This window comes from Rhododendron vialii, chromosome 3a (assembly GCF_030253575.1).
Source record: "Rhododendron vialii isolate Sample 1 chromosome 3a, ASM3025357v1".
NCBI classification, from domain to species: domain Eukaryota; kingdom Viridiplantae; phylum Streptophyta; class Magnoliopsida; order Ericales; family Ericaceae; genus Rhododendron; species Rhododendron vialii.
This window is the reverse complement of record NC_080559.1, coordinates 29,017,667-29,041,686: the sequence shown is the minus strand read 5'-3', so window position 1 is coordinate 29,041,686 and position 24,020 is coordinate 29,017,667. Positions and strand designations below refer to the sequence as shown.

Here is a 24,020-nt window from a genome sequence, read left to right as displayed (position 1 = left end):
ACCCTTGTACAATACCGTACCATACCGTAGAGGGCTACGCCCCCCTCACCCCCCAAATTACGAAACGTCTAGGCCTTTGGCCCAATCTACTTTCACTGGATCATCGGCTACGCTCCACTCGTTACGTTTCGCTCCACTCATTTTGCTCCGCTCCGACATTTGGCTTTCTTTCTAGAACTCTTTAGTATCTCTTCATACTTAACATATGAGCCACAGTTCTAACAGTTCAGTAGCTAGCTGTTTCCCGTTTCGAAATTGGACCCCAATAGTTCACTGACAGGAGGAATCTCTCTCTCTCTCTCTCTCTCTCTCTCTCTCATACACACACATATCAATTTCTGTGTCTCTCTACAAGTTGTACCTAGAAACTCTATACTTTCCTCTCTGCAATTGTGATTAGTCAAAATCATTTACAAATATTTTCAACTCCAACCAAACAATGGAAAACACAAGTAAAAACAAACATTTTACATGAAAATAAACGGAGCCTAGATAACAAAATTTTAAAACCTTCACGATAATTGAATTTCTTCACAATACATTTAGTACAGGGGCTCCAGCCAACCCTCAACAAGCTAGCATGTGACATATCTAATAGCAACTTTATTGATCTGTTGTGTAGCTAGCACCGCAAAGCTACAACTTATTTTCTCGTGAATTTTGTCTCAGCCTTGAGTCCATGACTCAACCAATTTGGACAGGGCAACTCGAGATGACCCGCCCTCACTCATTGCCGCCTCAGCGGCGGCCTTCATTTTCAACACCTGTATCCTCACCGAGTTTCCTTCTTCAGAGTCCATCAAGTCACAAACTCGCTTCTCCACCTCTTCTGCTCTCACAAACCCGTCTTCCGACTCCTTCATTGGCAAAGCCAAGTTCATCTCCTCCACCATAACCACCCTGTTGAACCTCTGCTCTGCATAGAGCGGCCATGCCACCATCGGCACCCCTGCGCACACCGCTTCCAATGTCGAGTTCCAACCGCAATGAGTCACAAATCCACCCACTGAGCCATGATTTAGAACCACCACCTGGGGAGCCCATGACTTCACCACAAGCCCCCTGTCTTTCGTCCTGTCCAAGAAACCTTTGGGGAGTAAAAGATCCAAATCAGGCTCGGGCGGTGCCAGGAATCGCTTGCTTTGGTCCTTCGATGGCGGACTCCTCACCACCCATAGGAATCTCTGTCCACTTCTTTCCAATCCTACAGCAATCTCCTTCAACTGCTCTTGTGAAAATAACCCCAGGCTACCAAAACAAAGAAACACAACACTTCGACTCGGTTGCGAATTTAACCAAGTTAAACACCCGTTTGAGCCTCCATCATCACTGCCAGACCGATTGTCAGCGGCAATCAGCGGTCCGATGCAATGAACTGGCGGTGTAGGTTCATCCGTCACACAATGACCTTCCGATATTGCTTTCATGGCTCTTGGCTCAAGCGATTCAAATGTGTTCACAATGATCCCAGCGGATTTTGGGAGTTGAATTGACGCATCCAAAAAGTCCTCGTAGACTTTCTCATTCCGTTCAAGTATTGGCTTTGCCATGTCAGCAGATGGGATCGGCGGCAGGCCGGGGATGTCAAGATCAGAGTTGAGATCTTTGAAACTTTTGTTGGTGCTTCGATGTAGGAAAGGCATGTAAAAAAAGGCACCAAGAGAAGCAGCACCAGAAGTGAAAAAGAAGTACGCGGGGATTTTCAAATCCGCGCCAACAGAGAGAGCCGGGTAGCAAAAGAAGTCCATTATAAGTGCACGGACTGTGCATGTGTTAGAGATGGATGCGATCGCATGGTGGACGTTTGGGTTGTTGAGGCGGAGGAGTTCGAAGGCTAGGGTTTCATGGTGGTGAGAAGAGATGTTGAGAGGGAGAGAGATGGGGGAGAGGTGGTGGAAGGTGATGGAACTGGTTGTTGCAGAGACACGGTTGATGTAAGGACCAGTGGAGCCAGCATTGTATGGAGGGGGAGTGATGAGGATCTTGATAGAGAAAGATGGGTAGTGGGTGAGTATGAACTTTCCCAGCTCTACCATGGATATAAGGTGGCCGATAGCCGGAGAAGGGTATAGAACTATGGCATCCTCCATGACTCTGTTTTTTTTTTTTTTTTTTTTTGAGAGAGAGAGAGGGGTGCCGTGTACGCTCAGTTTACTTGTATTGAGACGATAAGGAAGACCATATATGAGGATGAGATTAAATTTTTTACACCGTCGGTGTAAATATTTGTTTCTTTCAAATCAATTACATTGCGCCACATCGCCATATTTTATTAATTGGGATCATTGTTTTGACACATGTCGTAATGCACTTGATTTGAAGGAAACAAATATTTACACCGGCGATGTAAAAAATTTATTCTCGACGAGGATAGGTACAGTAGTTGGTGAACCAACAAAAACATCAAAATATTTCTTGTCCTATGTATTTGTTCATGTCTGTAAGTCAGTATCTTTCTGGGTAATAGACAGTGGGTTTCCACGAACCATCTTTAAATTCTAAATGTTGAGGGTGGCTCCCAGCATTTTTGTTTTCAAGCAACAAGCAATGGAATCACACGGCATCCAACAAGGAGTGGAAGAGGTTAAAATTAGAATAAAACCAAATAGTAGTAATCATCAACCTCAGTGGCTGTATCCATCAAATACACATTGTGGGGAGAAAAGGTGAAAAAACTGGATCGCTGACTTGAGGAATTTCCGATAAGAATTACTACCTGTAAGCAAAAGCTAATAGACCCAACAGTGGTACCTAGATTCGACATGTCCTGGCAGAAAGCTCAAGGATGGGATCGGGCGGTTAGTGGCGGCGACCGCCACGACAAAAATTTTAGAAAATACAATTATTATATGTAAAAAAAAAATATATACACAATTTATATAGTCTCGCCACCACTAGATGTTTTTAGTATATATTTCGTCACTGCTAGGGTAAAATCCTGGTTCCGTCTTTGAGAAAGATCACACCCTTAACCCAACAACGCACTGGAATAATAAGAGGATGTTGAACAAGAAATAACAACAGATAGTATAGGACAAAAAAATGCCTGTTATTACCATCCATTTAAATTTCATCTTAATCTTCCCATAACATGCTTACACTGGTAAATTAATCACTTCCACCGCTTCCAGCTTCATCAAAAAACAACACAAAAAGGATGTATGGCAGAGGAAATTATCTTTCTCAACACCCAACTTGTTGGACAGATGTGAATGAAGGTAGCTGCACGGGAAGTATTCCATTTCATACCTAATAATTCGGGGAAATTTTGACTTCCCTCTATGCCATTTGGAACCCACTTGGCAGTGAGATGACTTACAGGTAGGCAAACATCACCCGTGCACTTAAAATGAAAAAAAAATCCTTGGAATCCAAAAGACGTAAACCTTAAACCCAACAAACCGTAAAACTGATTGTACCATCCTTTTTATTCACACTTTGCGCACATCATAATACGTTATCACTTACTCTGCATAAATAATGGCCTAGCAGTGCACCGATTGGAATATATTGAGCTCAAGCACTGGCAATTATTTAGAAAAACATAGAAGAAGTAACACCAACAAATCAGAACATAATGAACTGATTTCAAATGGATTATGGAGTAAACGAATGAACAAGCATCACATGCAGACCACAGAAAATCAATCGGTGCTCTTGGATGTTCAAACAAGATAATCAGCAAGAAGTATATTGTCGCAACTCGCCAGAGCGTAAAAATGGGAGTAACTGAAAGAGATGGAAGCCACATTGTTTTGAGAGTGCAAATGACATAACAGTAAATCCATTCCGAATTAAAATCTATGGAGTTAAAATTTTCCAATAAATTCAAAAATGGATATCTTTTAAGCACATTGCACTTTCAACCGAAGTTCCTCATTCAGCACTACTTGCATTGCACCATAGTGAGACAATTACAATAATGTCAACATGGACTATGTACCAACTAGAGGTGCAATTTGTGTTCAGTAATATGGTTTCACCCAAACCTATCCATTTATAATTAGCCCAAACCCACCCATATTTACATATGAGTTCTAATTGGGCCAACTTAATAAACTCACTGATTTTATGGGTTTAAATGAGTTGGAAATGGGCCTAACTTAAAAAACCCATCCATTCTCCCGTCTCTCACTACAATCCAATTCCCCCTTTTACGCCCTTGTACAGTTGTATGGACCATGTGCGAGACGTAAGGCTGGGAAAATGATTCAGTGCTTTACAATTGATAGTCTGTAATATCTTGGATGCACAACTTGAATTCATTTGACCACTGTTTCGTTTTGACACCGCATAAAATTCGACTGAGAATTTTTTTTTTTCCGTCAAAGCATCCAAATACCAACTCCTATAACTCAAAAATAAAACATAAAACTACAAGTAACAATATAAATAGACTCAGCGAGAATAAATTAGGAACACTTATGTAAACATTTATTTATTATAAAAGAAAAAGGTTCGAAATCTTTGGTATTAGTGATTTTTTCTTAACTCCTTTTTTTTTAAACTTTTTGGTCCATATAACATATTTGAACAAAATTGCACTTGCATCAATTTTTTTTTCCTTAGGTGAAAGCAAGCTTCTGAGTCTCAGTCAAGATTGCACGCACATCTTTTTTTACTAGCTTATGTGAGAGCTCACTCCTACATCTCATCACACTCACATTCTCATATTTGAACAAAACAGGTTGGGTTTGGGTTTGACTTGACCTATATTTGACCCGTGACCCGTTTCAACCAGCCCATTTGCCATCTTTAGTACCAACCTTTAGATGGAGTCTTCACGAAACTAAGTTCATCCGTGACGGTTCCAAAGATGTGAAATGAGCACCCTCGTCCAGGTAACTGAAGCACCCCCAGTTTTCCTTTATCCGCACTGCTATGAAAAAAGCTATAGTCATAAATTAATTAACTTGAAACCACCCACAACCAAGATCACTAAGAACAGTGTCGGGCACAGCCTTTTGTCCTTATTGAAAAATTAGATCTAATCAAACAAGAAATGAATCATGAATCTACCGTTGTTTAGTACCACAATACCAAATAACTATATGCCGAGAAAATTCAGAAATGATATTGGTACCGACCTCCCGGTACCGAAATCGTACCGCCGGCCGCCGGTGGGCCGTCTCCGGCCACCGGACGGCCGATCCGATCCGTCCAAAAATTTTAAAAAAAAAAAACGAGGGGGCCAACGCGGGAATCAACGGCATCCGAGGTGTGTAAGGTGCTTGATCTGAGCACCCTTTTTTCGTGTATATATGTATATTCCCGCGAATATACATATATACACGAAAAAAGGGTGCTCGGATCAAGCACCTTACACACCTCGGATGCCGTTGATTCCCGCGCGGGCCCCCTCGTTTTTTTTTTTTAAAATTTTTGGACGGCTCGGATCGGCCGTCCGGTGGCCGGAGATGACCCACCGGCAGCCGGCGGTACGATTTCGGTACCGGGGAGGTCGGTACATGTAGCACTACTCGAGAAAATTGCCATATTCAACAAGAATTTGATCAATCTTCAACCTAGCTAAAGGCCTAGAGGATACCTACAAGGCATGGGTACTTTGATAAACACACTGAACACGTGCAGTGTACGTATTGGTGCTGGTAATTTGCCTGGTACATATCAAATGTACCAGATATGGAAATGTGTAATTTTTCTTAGTTGCGGCATTCCTTTCCTCCACGGGTGAACCATTACATACTCAACCCGTACCCCCGCCAGATAGTACTTCTACATATAAATGTGGTTAGCTTGATAAGACATTGCTTCTACGCTAAGCCTGTCTTAGAACTTAGAATTAAGCTTTGCATGGAGTAGGTTCTTTGGTGTAACAAAATTAACTCTAATTTGTATCTTACTTTTGACATTGAACTTTGATTTGTAGGTCATATCATTAATCAACTAATTGATCACTTAACTAATTCCTGCATTGGTTTTCTAATACTTACACATAATCCGCTACACTAGATACAAAAATACTTTTTTTTTATGGACGTATCCCAGGCGTACTCTTTAGATAATTTTTCTGCATTTTTCTGATTCAAATTACCCTATATCACTACCGTACATGTGTTTCAGGGGAAGATATAATATACCAATGCTTATAAATGACGAAACCAGACTTTGTAAATTCAATGAACAAGATAACAATCCAAATTCTAAATAAGACAATATCATCACGATTGGAAACCGCAACACTCCCGAATATTAACCGGAAACAATTTCAAAATTTTCAAAGCAGTAGTAGCAGAAACACACCTAGTAGGGTCCATCTTGGCTGCCGGTGATTTGAGAGAATAAAAGTAGACCGAACATGAGCTTATATCATTATGGTCCTGATGAAAAATTACGGTTACGGGTGGCGTAGTACGCGATTCCGTTCCTTGTAAAGCAGACACGCCCGCCCCATTCCTGTTGTACACATGCATCGTTTGCCGATGCCGTCTGCGCCGGAAGTGACTGTGTCTTCCCTGACCCTCCAAAGAATTTCATCTCTTCTGATTGTCGGAAGAGATTCTAGTTACTCGATTAGCATAATCTACTGGAGACAATACGGAAGGGAATTCCTAGGGCATGAACCGAAGTAATTCTAAAAATCCATATATATATATATATATATATAGAGAGAGAGAGAGAGAGAGAGAGAGAGAGAGAGAGAGAGAGAGAGAAGATTACCTTCAAGATTTTGTTAATGGCGTTGAGTACGGACGAGAAGGAACTGTAACTGTAACAACTGATGCAAAATTTGTCGGTCAGCCCACAGGGCAGGGCGTCGTACTATGAGGTCGTCTGCATTTTTTCTCTTTTTGCTTTGCCCCCCTTTGAACTGATCTCTCCTTCTCCTTTCATTTAAGTCACTATTTTTACCGATAAATTTCTCCAACTTTTCTTTTCACCTAATGTAATCCGGATCAACTTGCGTGCTTTCTTACACCCATTTCACCGCAGTATCATATGCTTATGCGTGGGATGAGATGGCTTCAAGACTCTGGCAAAGAATATTGAACCGAGATCTTTAGAGGGAACACATCATTAAGACTTTGGCCAAGTTGGCCAACCCTTCGGGTAATCGGGTTATGGTCTACTAGATTACATTCATTCGCAGGTAAACCATTCAAAGAAAAACTTATTTACGGAAGCTCCGTAAACTAAATGTTACAGCGCTGAATCTCGTGCCTCCAAATCCGAATTTTTCTTCTTTTAAAATTCGAACTATTGATTGCCAAGACAAGCAGATGAGATTATACACTGCCGTAAATAACTTATTCACGGCTCCTCTTGTAAAATGACAGAACTATTACATTACAGAAGTGCACTCCTGACCATCGACATAATCCGCAAAAAATATAAGCACAAAAAATCTATCAGAGAAGGCCAATCGAAATAACAATCTGCTTCAAAAAAAAAAAAAACTGGTTCAAAAAAAATAATCATCATACGACCCAGAGAAAATGCTAACTGTATTACATCAACACAGTTTGTTTCAGACAATGAAAAACCGAAGAAATGTTTGACAGACATTATGAGTCACTACTACTCGGTGTTGAAATCAACGCCTCGATGGACTACTGATGTGTTATTTCAGCATATCAAATAAAACCTTCGGTAACAGAAAAACTATGGACAAATTCAAAAGCAAACTGAGAAAAACTTTCACACCCATTTTACAAGGAATCCAACTGGGGCACAAAAGTTCAGTATTCCCACTTCTTCACCTCCATACCGTCTGGAGGGCTTCCTTCGACCATCTTCGAACCAACTTCATTCCAGTTTGTGGACAGCACTGTCCCATTTGACTCAACCTGCACAATAACCAAACACTTACTCATTCTACAAATGGAATTAGTGAACTAATGGAATTAGTGAATGGTAGTGCTTCCAGCAAATACACTTAAACACTAACTAACACGAGATATCAAGGTTCTGGTTCTTCTTCTTTTAATCTTTGCTCAGCATGTCACGAGGTTGCTTTCCTCAATTTTTTTGACCGTCAGAAACTTTTTTGTCTTGTGTGGCAAGTTAGATACCAATCATGAACAATTCTACTATATGGTTCAAAAATAAAGTGATTGTCAGTCTTACAAATGATTTTCTCATAGCTCTTCTTGTGTCCTCGTCAGCATCTTGATATATGTCCCGGAAAAATTTGTTCAAAGCAGCATCTCCATCCAACTTCTCTTCTTTCTCCTGACAAGCAAGCCACCAGTTAGTCATGCTCAAAAGCCAAAACAAATCCAAAAATTTGATGTATCTAGACTCCGACATTAGCCAGAAGTCTTACCTCTTTTTTCACTTGAGCTTCTAACTTTTCCCAATCTACTTTTCTTGGTTTTGAGGAAGGGTAACTAGGTCTTTGAGCACCTACAAGATGCAGCAGCAGCAGCAGCTAATGTGAGAATAGGTGATAACGAGCACAAAGCAGGAGGTGATTAATGACATAAGCATGTTGACCCACCTGATGACACAATGATGCTCTGTGGTACCATAGCATCCTTGCTGAATTCGAGAGACGTCCATTGCAAAGCTTCAGCTTTTGCAAGTCGGATTTCAATCTTTGTCGACAGAACTTCATACTTACATTGCGCAGGTATTATCTGTAAATCATGCAAAGGAAACAAAAAAAGTTGGCAACTAGAGTGCAACTGCATGCGGTGGAAGAAAATTTGATCATTAGTGTTTGAAAAAAATCATTGTCTATGTCAAATATCTTCCCAGGAACCTAAGTTTCAACACAGAATCATGAATACAAATATGATTGAGAGACTACACGACTGGTGGCGGGTAACATAACAAAGTTTGTGCCTTACTTTGCCAAATAACCGAGGTTGAAAAGTGTATGAATCTTCACCAGGAACATCAATGGTGACACTCAGCTGTAAAACAACCATACAAAAATTAGGACAAAGGGGAAAGAAACATACAAAAAAATGATTTCATATAACCAGTTTTCTGCTAAAAAATTGAAAGAACCAAACTGTTAAACACTGAAAGTAAATCCATATGGATATAGAAGGAATTTATAGAACGATGTAAACATACTAATTGTTCACCAAAATCAACCGAAACACCAGTAGCTGGTATTCCCTTGGCAAATATAGTAACAACCACTTCCCCTGGTTTCTGGTAAAACTCATGCCTGCAGAAAAAATAGTTCATTTTAATTGACATCATCTCTATCAAGGACAAATCACTATTGGGCCATACATCTTGTCACTAAATGAGATGTAGCTAAATAGTAAGTTCTAGGCTTCTAGCAAATCACAAGTTCGCAACAATACAAGATCCTTCAGTGCTCAAAATATGCAACAGATAAGTGACCGAACTTTTCATATCCTGTTTTATATAACCTGCAAGCATTGTAAAGACAGCCAAAGTAGCCACAACCTGTATTTTGCTTTGCTTGATGACGCAACTAATTGAGCATCTTTTGTAGTTTCAACATTTATGTCCACCAATTCAGGAGCAGGCGTAACTGCAACGCTACTTTGAGTTTGATTTGACGACTGATTGGGTGGCTCACCATTTTCCTCTGACAGGTCATGCAAAATCAACCAATCAGACAAGAAAATGAACTAGTCATCGTTAAATTGGACTTCACTTTTAGCTATGACGGTATCCCTATAAATCCCCCCTAAAGACTCTCATAACAATGCAGAGGAAATAGTAGTCTCATGAAGTAAAGTATGACCCACAGAACACGAAGTTCGACACTTTTAAGCAAGTCTTCTGGCACCAACAGGTCAATTTACAGGCAAAGAAGTACCTGCAATGCGCTCGTCACATTCTTTGATCATATTCATGAATCTCGAATCTCCTGGTGCCAAAGAAGCACCTGCTTCAAGAGCAGCCTTAGCAGTCTGATACTCTTCAAGCTTGATACAAGCAGTGCTGTAAGAAGAGTAAAGGAATTAATAAATATATTATAGAGACTTTCGTACAGCATTTCTCAGGATGATATACATTTAGCCAGAGCCGGTGTGATCTACCATGGAACCACAGGTAATCTGAAGAAGATGTTGGAACTTGTTCAGAAAGAAAGAAAATCAACAGAAGAGTATAACATATCTCAACATGACATAGTCAATGGTTATAGGTATGATATGTCGAATAAGCTACTAAGAACAATGACATGTCCATTACAACTAATGCTGTCGTATATTGACAATGTGCATCCAAGGAAAACTCTTGTCAGAAAACTTCCTCTGGAAAAAGTTGGAACTACCAAATGCATGTCCCCTTGATGCAAATTTGAGTACATTAAATATATGTCCCCCTTAAGAAAGTTGGAAGTCCTAAACTGAACATATAATGGGATGGAGGGAGTATAGATTAGTATCATAAATACAAAAAGATAGTCAACATATAAAAAATTCACATCTTCATACAACCAAACTATACAGGAGAAAATGTAACCCACCTTGCATGCTCCTAAAGGATATACTGCCAACGTATCATATGTACAAGAACTCTTTGAAAGTCCAATGAAATGCCAAATAGCACGCGGGGGGGGGGGGGGGGGGGGGGGGGGGGAAACAACAAATATTGATATAAGGACCATATGGGTGCCAGGAACTCAAAAGAACCTGACAATTACCTCGAGATGATCCGGACATTGAAGAGTCCACTAACTTGACACAATAACTATGACAAACAAACTTCGAAGGACACTGAATCTAGCACAGAACGTCTCACCCTTTACGCAGATATGCTTTGGAAATTGAAGGGTCCAACTCAATTGCTCTGCTTGCATCAGAAACAGCTTCTGCTCATGAAATACGTACAGATGAATCACCAGGTCAAAAATGGAGACAACTAAATCAACCAAAGTGAACAGATTGAAACGAATTTCCGGGTCAATGGTCATGGCCAAATGCAAATAGAAAGAATTTTACAAAATTAAAATAAAAAAAAAACCTTAACTGGAACATAGTTCTAAATATCTTGCAGAAAACACACTCCAAAATTTTTTATCAACACAGGTTGAAAACTTCCAGCTACAAATTCAAAGAAGAAATTAATAAACCACAAATCCACAAAACAAAGTAGGGTATCGTGTAGAAGTCATCCATGTTACCAAGAGCTACTTGGTCTAACCAGGACTCCAAAACCTAAAGTTCTACTCTCAGACAAAAATGTACAGTTTTACGCAACCGGATTAAAAACTGCAAATTCTAACCAGTACCAATAGAGCACGGCTGCACAGGAAATTATACGACAAAATTTGAAGCATTGATGTTCAAACACTACTTCTACTAAAGGATATGAAATCACTCTCCATCACACGTAACTCCAGGACAATTGCAAAAAACCTAAGTTAATCTCCATCACAGCTACCTCCAAGACAACAAATGAACAATAACTTCAACTTACCAAATAGCAGAACCTGTACCAACGTTCCAACGAATCCATGGCATGAATAACATTCTTCTTTTGTCAACATACTTGCATTGTTATTACTTGGAAACCTAGGGAAAGATAGAGGAAAACAAACTATATTCTCTTTATTAGACTTCTAGAGGCTCGTCAATTTCATTTGACTGGATGGTATCTTGAAATTACTTCATTTGCAATAGCACTGCAGCCATCGAGGTGTGGCGAAAGGTTCCCAGTTCCTATTGGTAGCAGATGAAGGCAGTTTATGTACATATCATTCTTTGGCTTCTGAAATGGTCACATCTATTGTGTGATACCCTATTCGCAACCTTTTAGCACTTACCATCGGAATTTCCTAAAAAGGTCCAAACCACAAATGTCTTTTTTAAGGCACGTTTCTAAAAATATCACGTGGTCTTGCACTCTTGTTTTTGCTGATCCTGTAATTCTCTTCACCTTTATCATTAATTCGATTTCCAAACCAAACAGGCACCATTTGGTGTTTTTGTTTTGTTTTTGCCTTTATCCTTAATTCGATCAATTCCTAGTACGAATTTGCTGCCAAAACTCACGCGTACGAGCAATTCAGCAGAGCATACAATCTGGCAATCAAATACTAAGACTACTGAATTCCGTTGTTCGAGCCTCAGAAAATGAAATTTTCAACTGAACAATTGTAATCCACGCGCAGGCTGTGAATGAATCTTACAATTTCTACACACAAAAACACATCCAACCAGAAAAACTAATCTTTTTTTAATCAGCAATCGAACTGAGGATAAAAGAGAGGGAGAGAGGTAAACCAGTGAAATTGCGGAGTTTGATGTTGGCCTGGGCGCGGTCGGAGAAGAGCTCGGCGTTCTTAGGGTCCATAGAGATGGCTTGAGAGTAGAGGTCAACGGCGAGTTCGAAGTGGTCGTCGATGAAGGCCTCTTTAGCCCTAGTTTCCGCATCCGACGCCATTCGATTGGTATACTGAACTGTGCAAGAACAGAGGAGAAGTCGACGGAGATCTTATCGAAACGAGAAGGAATGCTCGACTTGACTTGGAACTGATAAAGATAGATAATGGATACAGGAAACCACTGGGGAAAACAGATCAGTGCCCTCAAAGCGACATCCAAGTCCAAGTCCAACCTTGTGGTTTTATTAGTCCGGCCCAAAACAAAGTGGTACTCTATTAAAACTGATTTTGTCTTTTCTTCTAGTCCGGCCCGAAACAAAGTGGTACTTCTAAATGAGCCAAAAACTTAACCTCGAGCTCGGTTCAAACCTTAATGAGCCGAGCTTAATCATTTACTAAATGAGTCTCCCTCAACGAGCTGAGCTTCTATTGAACGAGCCGAGTTCGCAAGATGCTCGATTCATTTACTGCCCTACTTGTAGTAATTTCTTTCTAAACATCAAGGTCAACTTGGAATGGTTAGGGTTTCCCCCCCACCCCCCAGGGTCTAGCCCTCAATTCATGTTCTCCAGGTTCCTTCCATTACTAGGGTTCAAAACTAAGGTATGAGTATCAACTCAATGTGTGTGATGAAACATGTTACTTTTACAGCCCCTTTGAATTGTGAGAAATGATGAAATAAAAAAGTGGAGCCCAAGCTTTTTGCGGTTTGTGCCGACATTTTACCTAGCAAACCCTTTCCATCAACAGGATTTTTTCACCAGTGTTCATGTTTTTCCCACTCTTCCATTTTCTTTTACTTCAATGTACTATAAAAGACTGGATGTTTATCAAACTAACTCACCTGTACTATAAGGGTGAGTTTGAAATTGCTGTGGATTGAAGGATCAAACAAGACTTTACCCCATTTGCTATAACACCAGAAATTGGACAAACAGGACTGCCTGGTTCGAATTGACAATCACTGTCTGGTTGGAAGCCATTCATTCAATGCAGAAGAAAAGTGGCTACAGGCCATTTTTATAAGCTGAAATTGCCGGCCATTTCATAGAATAGGCCTATATCTTAAATTGGTGACAGCTGAAGAAGCAAAACTCGCCTCTCTGTTGTGGCCTCAAATTCCAGAAAAAGAAGAGGCGAAAACAGAAGACGTAGAATATACCCTACACACGAGCCATTTCAGTACAATTCCACAGACGTGCACACCCCACACAGAGGAGCATGCACCAACAAGGCACTTCTTGCCTGCTAACATCAACTGGTGCTAATGAAATGCAAACAAACATAAATTTTCAGTTAAAAAGGCATACCAACAGGAGAAAATCAACTCGGTTGCTTTTCTGAATAATTATTTGGTCAGTTCAAGCTTTGATTCTGACAACAAAAGTCTGTTCACCTTCAGCAAACTCACACATTTTGAAGTAACGAGCAAGAACCATTAAGAGGGCAAGGATACAGCTTCGATAGCTAAGATATCTATCTATGAATATCCAAAAAATGACTTCCAGCGGCACAGTACTACTCCTTTGGTTGCGCATCCCCAGATGTTATTGCAGGTTCATCCTTTTTTAAGCTTGAAATAGCATCCTGCAATGTGCCGGAATTAACAGCATCCAATGTCTTGTAGAACTCCTCGGGAAGAGGCCCAGGTCGGTGCAGTGGAACATGCTTAGGAACTGGAGCATCATCCTCAATAACTTCACATTCATAATCATCAGGCACACCCCATGGATCCCACTCTGCAATCCAATAAGAAAAATTCCCACTGTTAAGAGTTTTGAGAGGTTTCCGTAAAAAGGATAACCCTTAACAAAATTTCTACTGTCAAGATTTTTGAGAGGTTTCCGTAAAAAGGATAACCCTTAACAAAATTTCTACTGTCAAGATTTTTGAGAGGTTTCCGTAAAAAGGATAACCCTTAACTAACATACAGTTGTCGCATAAATATAGTATAACCCTTTGAAGTGTGGCATAATAATTTTGCGGTCTCATCAATAAGATAGAATTACTAACTGTTTGGTGAGAGTTCAATCACATGCAAGTATTCAGTCCATCACAGTGTCCATCCCGTAGCTCAAATAGCTAACGAGACAAAGCAAGGTGCAAGCAAACTCTTAAAGAACCTTTCCCAGGAATTATATTATTAAACACCAATTCATCTTCACCTCATAATAGTATCATTTGCCCATTAGCACAGCACAGCATGGAGAAATTCAAAACTATGGGAGACACCAAACTACGAGACACTGGAAGGAGGCATGCCAACATTAAGACAGTATACATGTAGGACATTCCTGCAAGCCCTCAGCATCCCTTTTTCAGCTTAAGACTCCATCATTCACAATAAACAAAATTACCTCCGACAAAGAATCTTTATTGTCACAATTCCATGTTGGTATTATTGTTTTGCTGTATGAGCGTGTCTAAACTATGTCTTAGCTATCTTTTGTGGAGTACTTGTATGGGGCCAACTAGAGTGTTTAATCCCAATTAAAAAAAAAACTAGAGTATTTAATTCTGGACCTGAAGTTCCAATACAGAGGTCAAATTTTGAACAGGGCAACTGTGAACCTGATGAATGGTTATAAAGAAATGGAGCAAGCAGCAACTAACAAGGGTGTTAAATGACCAATTTGCAACACCCCAAATATTATCAATTATCAAGTACTTAAACAAGACGGGATGAATAGAATCTCTACCATAGAGTGAATTGGATGTTTCCACGACGGCAATACTACTTGCACAAGCTATTTGATCTGATATGTAGAAACAGAAACCCATTACCGAAACGGTATACCTTCCTCTTTATAGGAGTTGGACACACAATTTCACGGCACTTAATTGCAGCTACACAACCAATAGGCCAATCGCCCCGAGGGCGGTTCTTGGAATACCATATCGCATAAAATAAGTTGACGCACTATAAAGAACTTCAAACGCACCAGTTCCTCCATACCGAACTCTCCCAATTCCCATGTACCCATGCGTTTTGAGCCACTACATTGTGCATTATAATTTCAGTGTTTTAAAAACTGTCATGTAATCTATCAGTTAAAATGTATGGAAACGGAGGTTTAGGGAAAAACCGGTACAGAGGATTTGATCCCAAATGGTTTATTACGTGCAATGAAGATGAAGGTAGCAACAACAAAGAGCAAATACACAAATCACGCAAGAGGCACCTAAACAATTATTTGAAGGCAATGTGAAGCCACTCACAGTGACAAAGCAACCCTGCATTCCACAACAATAATTACCATGAACAAGAGATAAGATGAAAGCAAAACGGGTGTAAATGACTCTAAAATGGGTTAAAAACTGTTATGTCCTCGTCTCTCAAATTGGCCAGTACCTTTTTTGAGCAGCACATTGGTTCCAATTACACCTTACAATATGAATTTGACAACCTTAATTCCAGAAAATTCTTGCAATTTGCATTCACCAACCCCAGTTTCAAACCCGCACATGGCATCTACCTCAAAAGGAAGACAATCATGCTAGCATGTATCATCCAACAAGCTGACGGCCCAAATTCTCAAAGAATGCACAAATAGACAGGATTTAGCCTTTGCTGCAGAAAAGCTAACCAAAATAAAACTAGAAACAATTCAATCTTGTCTAATTCCAGTCCTGTGCAATAAAATAAAAAAAAAACTAAGAGCTTGGTAGGTTTTGATAAAATCTGAATCAGGTCATTGCAGAATCTGACACCTCAGAAACATATAATCTAACACTGAAAATTTTCTTTATCTGTCTCAGGATAGGTCATTTACCTAATGTGAAATTGGGAGTTACTCTTGACTCTTGGGCACTTAAATTGTGATGGAACTCAATTGCAAATCCACAGATCTCGAATAAACCTAATTCAAAACGAAATATTTCCATTTGCGAAAAAATAACAGGCTTTACCTTTTTTACTTGCTCTTTCTTTTTCCCTACATTTCATCACCAATCAACGGAACACCAGATCTCAAGTTTCGATACCAATGCACTCAAACAAGACAAAGCAAACAATTATCATAAACATGTATATATAGAGAGAGAGTTGAGATGTACGGACCGATCATCTTGTCGATGAGTTTGAGTTCGTCCTGGGCCTCTTCGATGAGCTCTTCCACCTGGCCACAGCCGAGGCGCTTCTCGATCGTCTCCCAGTCCTCTTCCTCCTGGCAGACCTTGAGGCGGTGGCGGGTGAAGCTCTCCACGGCCTTCCGGTAACCCTCGTCTTCAGGCACGACCTCGATCTCCTTTAGGGTTTTGGCGTACAGTTTGATCAGCACCTCCCTCGCGTTGGGGACCACCTCTAAACCGACGATCCCCGTCGTCTCCTTCACCTTGGCCATCAACGGCCTCGCCACCATTCTTAGAAACATCTCCTCTCTCTCTCTCTCTCTCTCTCTCTCTCTCTCCACTTCGCTCGTTCCCTCAGTTGCTCAGGCTCTCAGAGAGGAGACCATTCTGGGGGTCTAGCTTAAAGTCTGTAGTCTGTCTGTTACCCAATCGCAACCCATCAGTCTGACGCTGTTAGGGCTCGTTTGGTAGGAGTAAAATTCAGCGTTTCCCTCTTTTAAGCCCCCCCCAAAAAAAGGTTCTGTTTTCATTTTTTAAACAATAGAAACACATGTTAAAAACATTATTTGGTGCACCCGTATGTTTTCAAGCACCGAAAAAAATTGTTCTAGGAAGAAAAAAGTTTGGGTACAAGAACGTGACGGGAGAAATTACCCGATTGATTCAACGGGAGTAGGTGGTGGTGGTGATTCGGGGATCATTGAAAGTGTTTGTCGACAATCAAAGGAACAGGTAACTGAAGGGTTGCTTAAAATGAGAGTCGTAGACTAGGTACTAGTGCCTGATAAGTGAGCCTTCTTATTGTTAGCCGTGCAATCGTTCAACTTCAAGCCAAAGGAGTCGAGTGAAGACTTGCACACATTTGTACTAATTTGCATTTGAATTTTTTTTCCCTATCATTTTTCATTCTTACCATATTGCGATGACATTCTCTATCATTTCTCGGTCTTCTAAAATTATAAAAATAACGCAGATAAATTCTTCAGTCGAACACCACACTAGAATGGTTGATTTATTACTCTTCACTCTTAAGGATCCTGAGTTCGAGCTCTGGAGGTGCTCGGTATCTTATCCAATGTATCCCAATTTGCTCGTGGTTGAAATCCAAACTGGCATGGGCACATTTGGACTGGGCCGTGTATGCATTGGCCAAAATTGGACTGGATCGTTCCATTGCAGGAGATATATAGATACTTCAAATTCCTTGGTATCCTTTTAATTTGAGTTATTTTCACTTTCTCCCCAAATGGTACTACTACGGAAATTTGGCCAGCTTTAGATTATTTCATTTTGATCCATCAGTTTTATTGAACTTTCGTAAACGATGCCTAATTGTCAAGGACTAAATCGGAACGTACTACAAGGACTAAATTGGAAAAAAAAATGAATTAGGACGAAACTAAAAGTATAAGTTATACTACTACCCAATGCAATTGATCGAAATGTCTAGTGTAATTTAGACCTCAAAATATAAAGCAAACGCGTGAAATAAATTCAATCAATACACGGATTTGCAAAACTAGGGGCGGGCATAATACTCTTTATGCGGTTGTCTTCAACTTGGTATTTTTATACACCATGAGTTGGAGGAAGAGAAACAAACAAAAAGAGCCGTGTTTTCTTTGCTCATCGGTATCTCCGTCTTTAACATGATACGTGATGAAACAAAAGGAGGGAAGGAGGAGGGAGAGAGAGAGAGAGAGAGCCGTGTTTTCTTTGCTTATCGGTATCTCCGTCTTTAACATGATACGTGATGAAACAAAAGGAAGGGGAGAGAGAGAGAGAGAGAGAGAGAGAGAGAGAGAGAGAGAGAGAGAGAGAGAGAGAGAGAGAGAGAGAGAGAGAGAGAGAGAGATGTTTTCAATGAATCAGGTAGTATATACTTGATTATTCCATTTCTTAGCACCATTTCTTACGGTTTCCGTTGGTTAAATTGAAATCTCATGTTGTATATTAGATGCACAATCATTTATTTCGATGTTTGTTGTCATTTTTTTTGACTAATGTCATACTCATAATTTTCATAGAATATTTCATGCAATTCTAGTGAAACTTCCCCCAAATATTTGATTTTCACCTTTCCAATTTCCCTAGTTACTTTTGCGACGATCATATCTCTTTCCATGTGACATGGCCTACAAATGGTATCATGAAAAGACGATCAACATGATGTATCGAAGTAGCCGCTATATGATGTATCAGGTACGATTTGAATCTCCCATTTCTTTCTTGTTTCTCAATAATCAATTTGGAAACGTAGGATTCTAAAGTAGATATACTTAGTACAACCTCATCGCCGTCGTCGATCCAATGCCGATTTCAAAGCATTAGATCCTTTGTGATTTTTTCTTTCTTTGTATTTCCTATTCAAGACCCATAAAGATTTTTTTAGATATGGTACGTAGGTCTCATCATGGTTCAGATCACATGATATTTTACCCTACGCATAACTTTTTGTGTGCAATACATGCCAACTTCATAACTAGCTACATATGAAGTCTATTATATACGGAGTATTCAGAAACTAAAAATTCTTATTTTTCTTACTTAATTCATTTCCTTTTTCTTGTACTATATTATTATTCTTCTTCTTTTTCTTCTTCTTCTTCTTTATATCTTCCTTCACAATTCCTATCAAATCAGATTATTATTGACTATGTGAACCCCGTAAAAACATCCATGCACTGTATTCGTTAATTCACGACTCCATTCGCAAATTTATGAATTATGATTAGTCTGATAACAGATAATTAATTAAGTATAGCCAAGATCATCAATCTCTCTGAGTATGATATATTAGCCACAACCAATTTGGCTTGAACTTGATAGTATTATAAGGGCATGTCATTAATTAGATAGATTAATTTGGATGTTTGCCTCTTGGATCAATGGGGCCGGGTTTGCCTTTTAATACTATCGTTTGTCTAGAGGAAAAAAAATTAAAAGAAAAATCACGAACAAAAATTAAAAATTGATATTTGTATACTTTTCTGCTTCGTTTCTTGCCATCATCGTTTGTTTTTTGTTTTGTCAATTTTTTTTGATGTCCAATTGATATTTGTATACTTTTCCGGTTCCTCACATTAAGACTAAAAATTTAAAATATTAGGCCCCATTCCGCTAAAGTTCTTATTTTTAAGTACTTATTTTCCACTTAACAAGACAAATTATTCTCTCACAATCAATCACTTTTATTTCAAAAAATAATTACTTATTTTTCTTAGCGGAATGATGCTTAAATACAAAAAACTACTCACTTGTCTAAAAAAATAAGTAATTTAGCTATGTAACTATGATTGCAAGAAAACTCCACGCAAAATAATTTTTTAAGAGGGGTTGCTGAATATCAATTATCTATTTATGAGATACAATTTACTTAAAGCAAGTGGTATGATATATACCCATTACCCAATAAAATATATTTGACCTATGTGGATCGATGAATAAAAAATGTTTTGACTGTGTGAACAGACAAAAAGGAGATCTAGTGCTTGAGTGTGGATGATGTCGTGAAAATTGAAAAGTATTGTGCCGAAAACCGACAACTTTCATGTACCGATTTGGTGTATCCTATTGCACATAATAAAGGTAAAAGGTCAAAAAAAAAAAAGGGATTAATTAAATGCATTTCGACTATATATTCCTACGATGCCATTCATCAAAAAAATAAAAAATCTTCACAATACCAACCGTCGTTTTATGAGTTAATAGAAGTCATTGTTACCTATATATGTAGTAGTATTATTTTCTTCAATATTAAATAAACTCATTGGATGTTACACTTTTGAGGGAAAATTCTACCACGCCGACATATTGGTTAGTCTCAATATATATGGATGTCAAAAGTGTAAGGAGGGGTGTGTAAGTGTTCATTACAAGTGTGGATTGCGCGATAAGTTACGTCTGAGGATGCCAAATATTTCAACTCCGTAGCTAACTATATGGTGACATCACTTCCTTGTACTACTGACTCGACGACTTCTTCATGTGTTACTGCATGCGCATGCAAGACACATCCATAAATTCAATATATCTCTAAAGATCTTTAAAGGCAGTATTTATTATGTAGATCATGGTAGATTGCGAAGATCACATAAATCTTATCCCAATTGTAACTTTTCTTAACTACTTTTGTCTTATGGATGCGTTCTATATTACAACGTGTCTTATTCGAAGAGTGTGATCTATTTGATCAGACGAAGCACCAAAAGTCAAACATATTATTGATTCAGCTATTGCAAATTGTCCTGAAATAGTGAAGATGGGATTAGCTAATTCAAAAATGAAAACAGTTGCTGATATTGTCTGTGCAAAATGAAATTAATTGAAGGCAAAAGAAAAAGAAAAAGAAAAAAAAAGAAGGTCAAAAGGTGGTGGAGAGGGAAGAGATTCTTCCTACAATATCCTCTCCATTCCACTTGGCGCACAAACATGAAAAAGTGGACTCGAGAAAAAAACTAGTCCAACTTTAGCGGCCACTCAACAACCACCACCGCCGGCGGCGGCGGCGGAGAAGTTCCACGGAGATAGCGAATTATCGCGAGTCTGAAACCGAGTCGAACCCGAATTAGCTCTTCTGAGTTCTTCAAACCCTTTGAGTATATCTTCACTCATAACCGTATTCGGTATCAAAACAACCTCGTCGCACTCCGTTTCCCCCATCTCATCGTCTTCCTCGTCGTCTAAAATCTCTATAGTTTCGGTTAGGGAATTCTCGGGAGGCGCGGCACTACTTTCGCCCTCGATCAACGGGGTGGAGGGAGAAAGACTCGAGGCGGAGACGGGCGACGAGGAGGAGCAGGGAGGGTTGGCTACGGTCCCCACGGCGGAGGGTGGTTCGGACGAGGCTCCGGCGGCGGTGGGTCTTGATGAGAACTTGGCGCGGGTGGTTCCGGCGAGGGAATTGCGGTGCGTCGGACGGGGGTGGGTGTGCTCGCCGGAGTAGGAGACGACGTAGATGTCGGGATCGGAGGGGCTTTTCTCCACTTGCTTCCTCGCACCGCAACCTTTGGAGGTGCTGCATCTGTAGTAGTTCCTGCAGCGTCCATTCCATTCCAACCATTAAATTCAACCAAGTCGAAAACCACGGAATTTTTGCAGTGAAAGTAAAAGGATTGATTAATTACACTTCGCACCTTTGTATTTGACTATGATTATTATTGTGACATTCTTTTTTGTAATCTCTTGCCCTATAACTAGCTAAGAGCGATACGAGACGTTACAGCGGCAACAAAAGTAAATGATGTTCGAATTCAAACATTGTGCTCGAAAGAGTGTCTCGATTCGTAGGTTAATCTCTTACAGCCCTTCTAGATGGTGAGAAAGAGTGAGATAAGAAAAGGGAGCAATTTCTCACAAAATCTCACCATTTTTGGTGAGATTGGGTGAGAAATGAGAGAAGCCAATCAAAATATTTTATTTCTGTACTTTTCTCTACATTTCTCACCAAAATAGTTAATCCAAATGAGTGATTTGGCTAGAAACTAAAATCCTTTCTTTTCTTTTCTCTTGAAATCACTCGATCCAAATGGGCTGTTAGTGATCGCATTCAATTGTCTCTCTTGCAATATTTTCTTGATCTAATTTTGCGACATTTGATCAATTACATTCTAAGTCAAATTAAGAGTTATCATTCAACGTGAAATATTTTGAGCGTCATTCATTCTTGCCAAAATTTGTTTTGGTCCAATCAATTTAATTATCGTCCCACTACCCATCAAGTAATTATTCTCCTAAGGAACGGCGTTTTGAAGTGACTCCCGGGAATTAGTCAAATTAAATTAGGTAGCTTTGCATCATGAGTCACCGACTTAAGACTGTAAGGATACTAAAGTGGAAAGGCAAAAAGTAATGTTTTGGTAAAAGTAAGGGGCTACAAATGCAATTAACGCAAAAGTGTAGAAAACAAGTAAAGTACGAGACCGTGGAAAATGCTTGCGAAAACTCCCGGGAAAAAAATACCTCGGGTACGGCGAACCTTTGATCGGTTTCTGACCGTACTTCCGCCACGCCCACGAATCTCCCAACAGTTCCTCGTGGCTCATCTGACGCACCAACTTCGTCTGTTGATTCTTCCTGCCGAAAAAAAAAGAACGATCGAATAAATTTCGCAATCTAGCTAATCGGAATTGGAATCCTTTTCTCATGCATTCTGAGTTTAATACTTTATATTGACTTGTGAGAATCGTGCCGCGCAATCTTAGACGGTGAAAAAATAAATTTCATTTTAGGCTCCGAAATTAGTGAAGGTTCCGGGCATCTGTTTGTAGGGGAAAAAAAAAACTGAATTTCATGTTACATTTGTGAAAAATGTGGTTTGAACATCAATTCCCAGGGGGAAAAAAATGGTAATTAATCAGACCTTCTTCGAGATCGAACGGTGGCCGGTAAAGCGAGAGAAGAACCGGCGCGAGAGTTCTTGATCAACTGAGGAGTTATTAGTTGTTGCACTTGCACCATCGTTTGTGGTGGCGGCGGCGGCGGTAGTGATTGCGCCTCTTGTTGGGTTGGGGAAATTGAGGAAGTACAGGGGTTGTTTGGCCGTGGCTTCAGGAAATTAAAACTCCGGTAAATTTGTTCCAAACCTTCGCATTCGAAATCCGAGTTATCCCCGAAACCCGGATAGTAGAACGGGGTGTCGTCGTCGTTGGTAAAGGTGAGAGAAGCCAAATCCGGTAACGGGTCCTCAACGTTGTTGGTTTGGCCGTTAACGGTGGCGGTGGTGCAGCCGCTCACCACCGCATGCAAATCCCACCCGTCGGCCATTAAACAAACGGGGGGGCCTCGGAACTCGTGATTGGTAATCCCACAAACCGTTTTCGGTCCCCGTTAATGACTCAATCACATGTGTACCTGCGTCTGCCCCTGTTTCACCTGCGTGCGCATGTTGGGTGGAGAGAGATGGAGGGGAAGAGAGAGAAAAGACGCTGACTTTGGGGGTTGAAAGAGAGATTGAGAGAGAGAGAGAGGTGGAGGTGGAGCACTGACCAGGAGTTGTTTATTATTTATACTGAAGGAAAGTGGTATCAGTGTTTGGCTTGTCTTCTCAAAAAGAGTTTCCTTTAAATTCCGACGTACCAAAAACAAAACAAAAAAAGAGTTTCCTTTTTTTTTTCTTCGGGGACAAATGTTGTTCGAATCAGTTTACATGTGTTTTAACTTCTTTTTTTGGTCCACAAAAAATCATTCACGATCAGAATTAAGGAGTTTTTTTTTTTTTTGTTGTTAATCCTAATTTATTCTATCCTAGGGAATTTCAAAAGGAGAATGAATACTTATGAAAATCGAACTATGACCATGAACATAGAAGCATAAAGGTGACACTAACTATACTACATCCCACTTGCAGAATTAAGGAGTTTGCACAAGATTTTTCTCTTAGTCCGAAGAAATTGCTAACCAATTGTTTGGATTGCTTTTTGAAATAAAATTCTTAACTCAAAAAATACTCATTATCCCTATTTTTGATCATTATTTATTACTATCTTAAATTATTTTTTTCATTTTTCTCTCTATCTTTCTCCAATCATTACCTCCACTTCTACTCATTACTTTCATTTCTCTCTCAAATTATAATTCTACAAAAATTCTCAAAAATTTCTTATAAACTCATCTAAATACAGCTTCAGCTACACAAAGGGTACCTCTCAGAAGAAGAGTTGCTTTT

General features: G+C 39.7%; 4 protein-coding genes across 5 annotated transcripts in view; all 4 read right to left on the bottom strand.

Moving 5' to 3' along the window:
* Positions 1 to 501: 501 nt before the first annotated feature.
* Positions 502 to 3,082, bottom strand: LOC131319676 (UDP-glycosyltransferase 88A1-like). The gene has a single exon (XM_058350052.1). The coding sequence runs from the start codon at positions 2,088 to 2,090 to the stop codon at positions 666 to 668; it is 1,425 nt and encodes a 474-aa protein (XP_058206035.1). The 5' UTR covers positions 2,091 to 3,082; the 3' UTR covers positions 502 to 665.
* Positions 3,083 to 7,451: 4,369 nt separating this feature from the next.
* LOC131319675 (protein SGT1 homolog) lies at positions 7,452 to 12,513 on the bottom strand. Its single transcript, XM_058350051.1, has 10 exons — positions 12,183 to 12,513; positions 10,699 to 10,768; positions 9,770 to 9,894; positions 9,391 to 9,535; positions 9,046 to 9,142; positions 8,814 to 8,879; positions 8,462 to 8,600; positions 8,288 to 8,367; positions 8,089 to 8,193; positions 7,452 to 7,808 (listed from the first exon to the last, which is right to left on the bottom strand). Exons 1-10 carry the CDS (start codon positions 12,340 to 12,342, stop codon positions 7,701 to 7,703), a joined length of 1,095 nt encoding a protein of 364 aa, XP_058206034.1. The 5' UTR covers positions 12,343 to 12,513; the 3' UTR covers positions 7,452 to 7,700.
* A 1,085-nt stretch (positions 12,514 to 13,598) lies between these two features.
* The window catches only part of LOC131319672 (probable NADH dehydrogenase [ubiquinone] 1 alpha subcomplex subunit 5, mitochondrial), a 65,558-nt gene continuing 55,136 nt past the window's right edge, over positions 13,599 to 24,020 (bottom strand). The window contains exons 2-3 of one of the 2 annotated variants that reach the window (XM_058350047.1): positions 16,344 to 16,702; positions 13,599 to 14,022 (exon numbers count right to left, since the gene is read on the bottom strand). In XM_058350047.1, coding sequence (XP_058206030.1) covers positions 13,802 to 14,022; positions 16,344 to 16,656 — 534 coding nt within the window. In that variant the 5' untranslated portion in view covers positions 16,657 to 16,702 and the 3' untranslated portion in view covers positions 13,599 to 13,801. Of the gene's footprint in view, positions 14,023 to 16,343; positions 16,819 to 24,020 lie in introns of those variants that run through there. The other variant, XM_058350048.1, reaches the window with a different exon arrangement.
* LOC131319669 (WRKY transcription factor 22) lies at positions 20,594 to 23,322 on the bottom strand. The gene is made up of 3 exons (XM_058350044.1): positions 22,716 to 23,322; positions 22,316 to 22,429; positions 20,594 to 21,389 (listed from the first exon to the last, which is right to left on the bottom strand). Exons 1-3 carry the CDS (start codon positions 23,117 to 23,119, stop codon positions 20,834 to 20,836), a joined length of 1,074 nt encoding a protein of 357 aa, XP_058206027.1. The 5' UTR covers positions 23,120 to 23,322; the 3' UTR covers positions 20,594 to 20,833.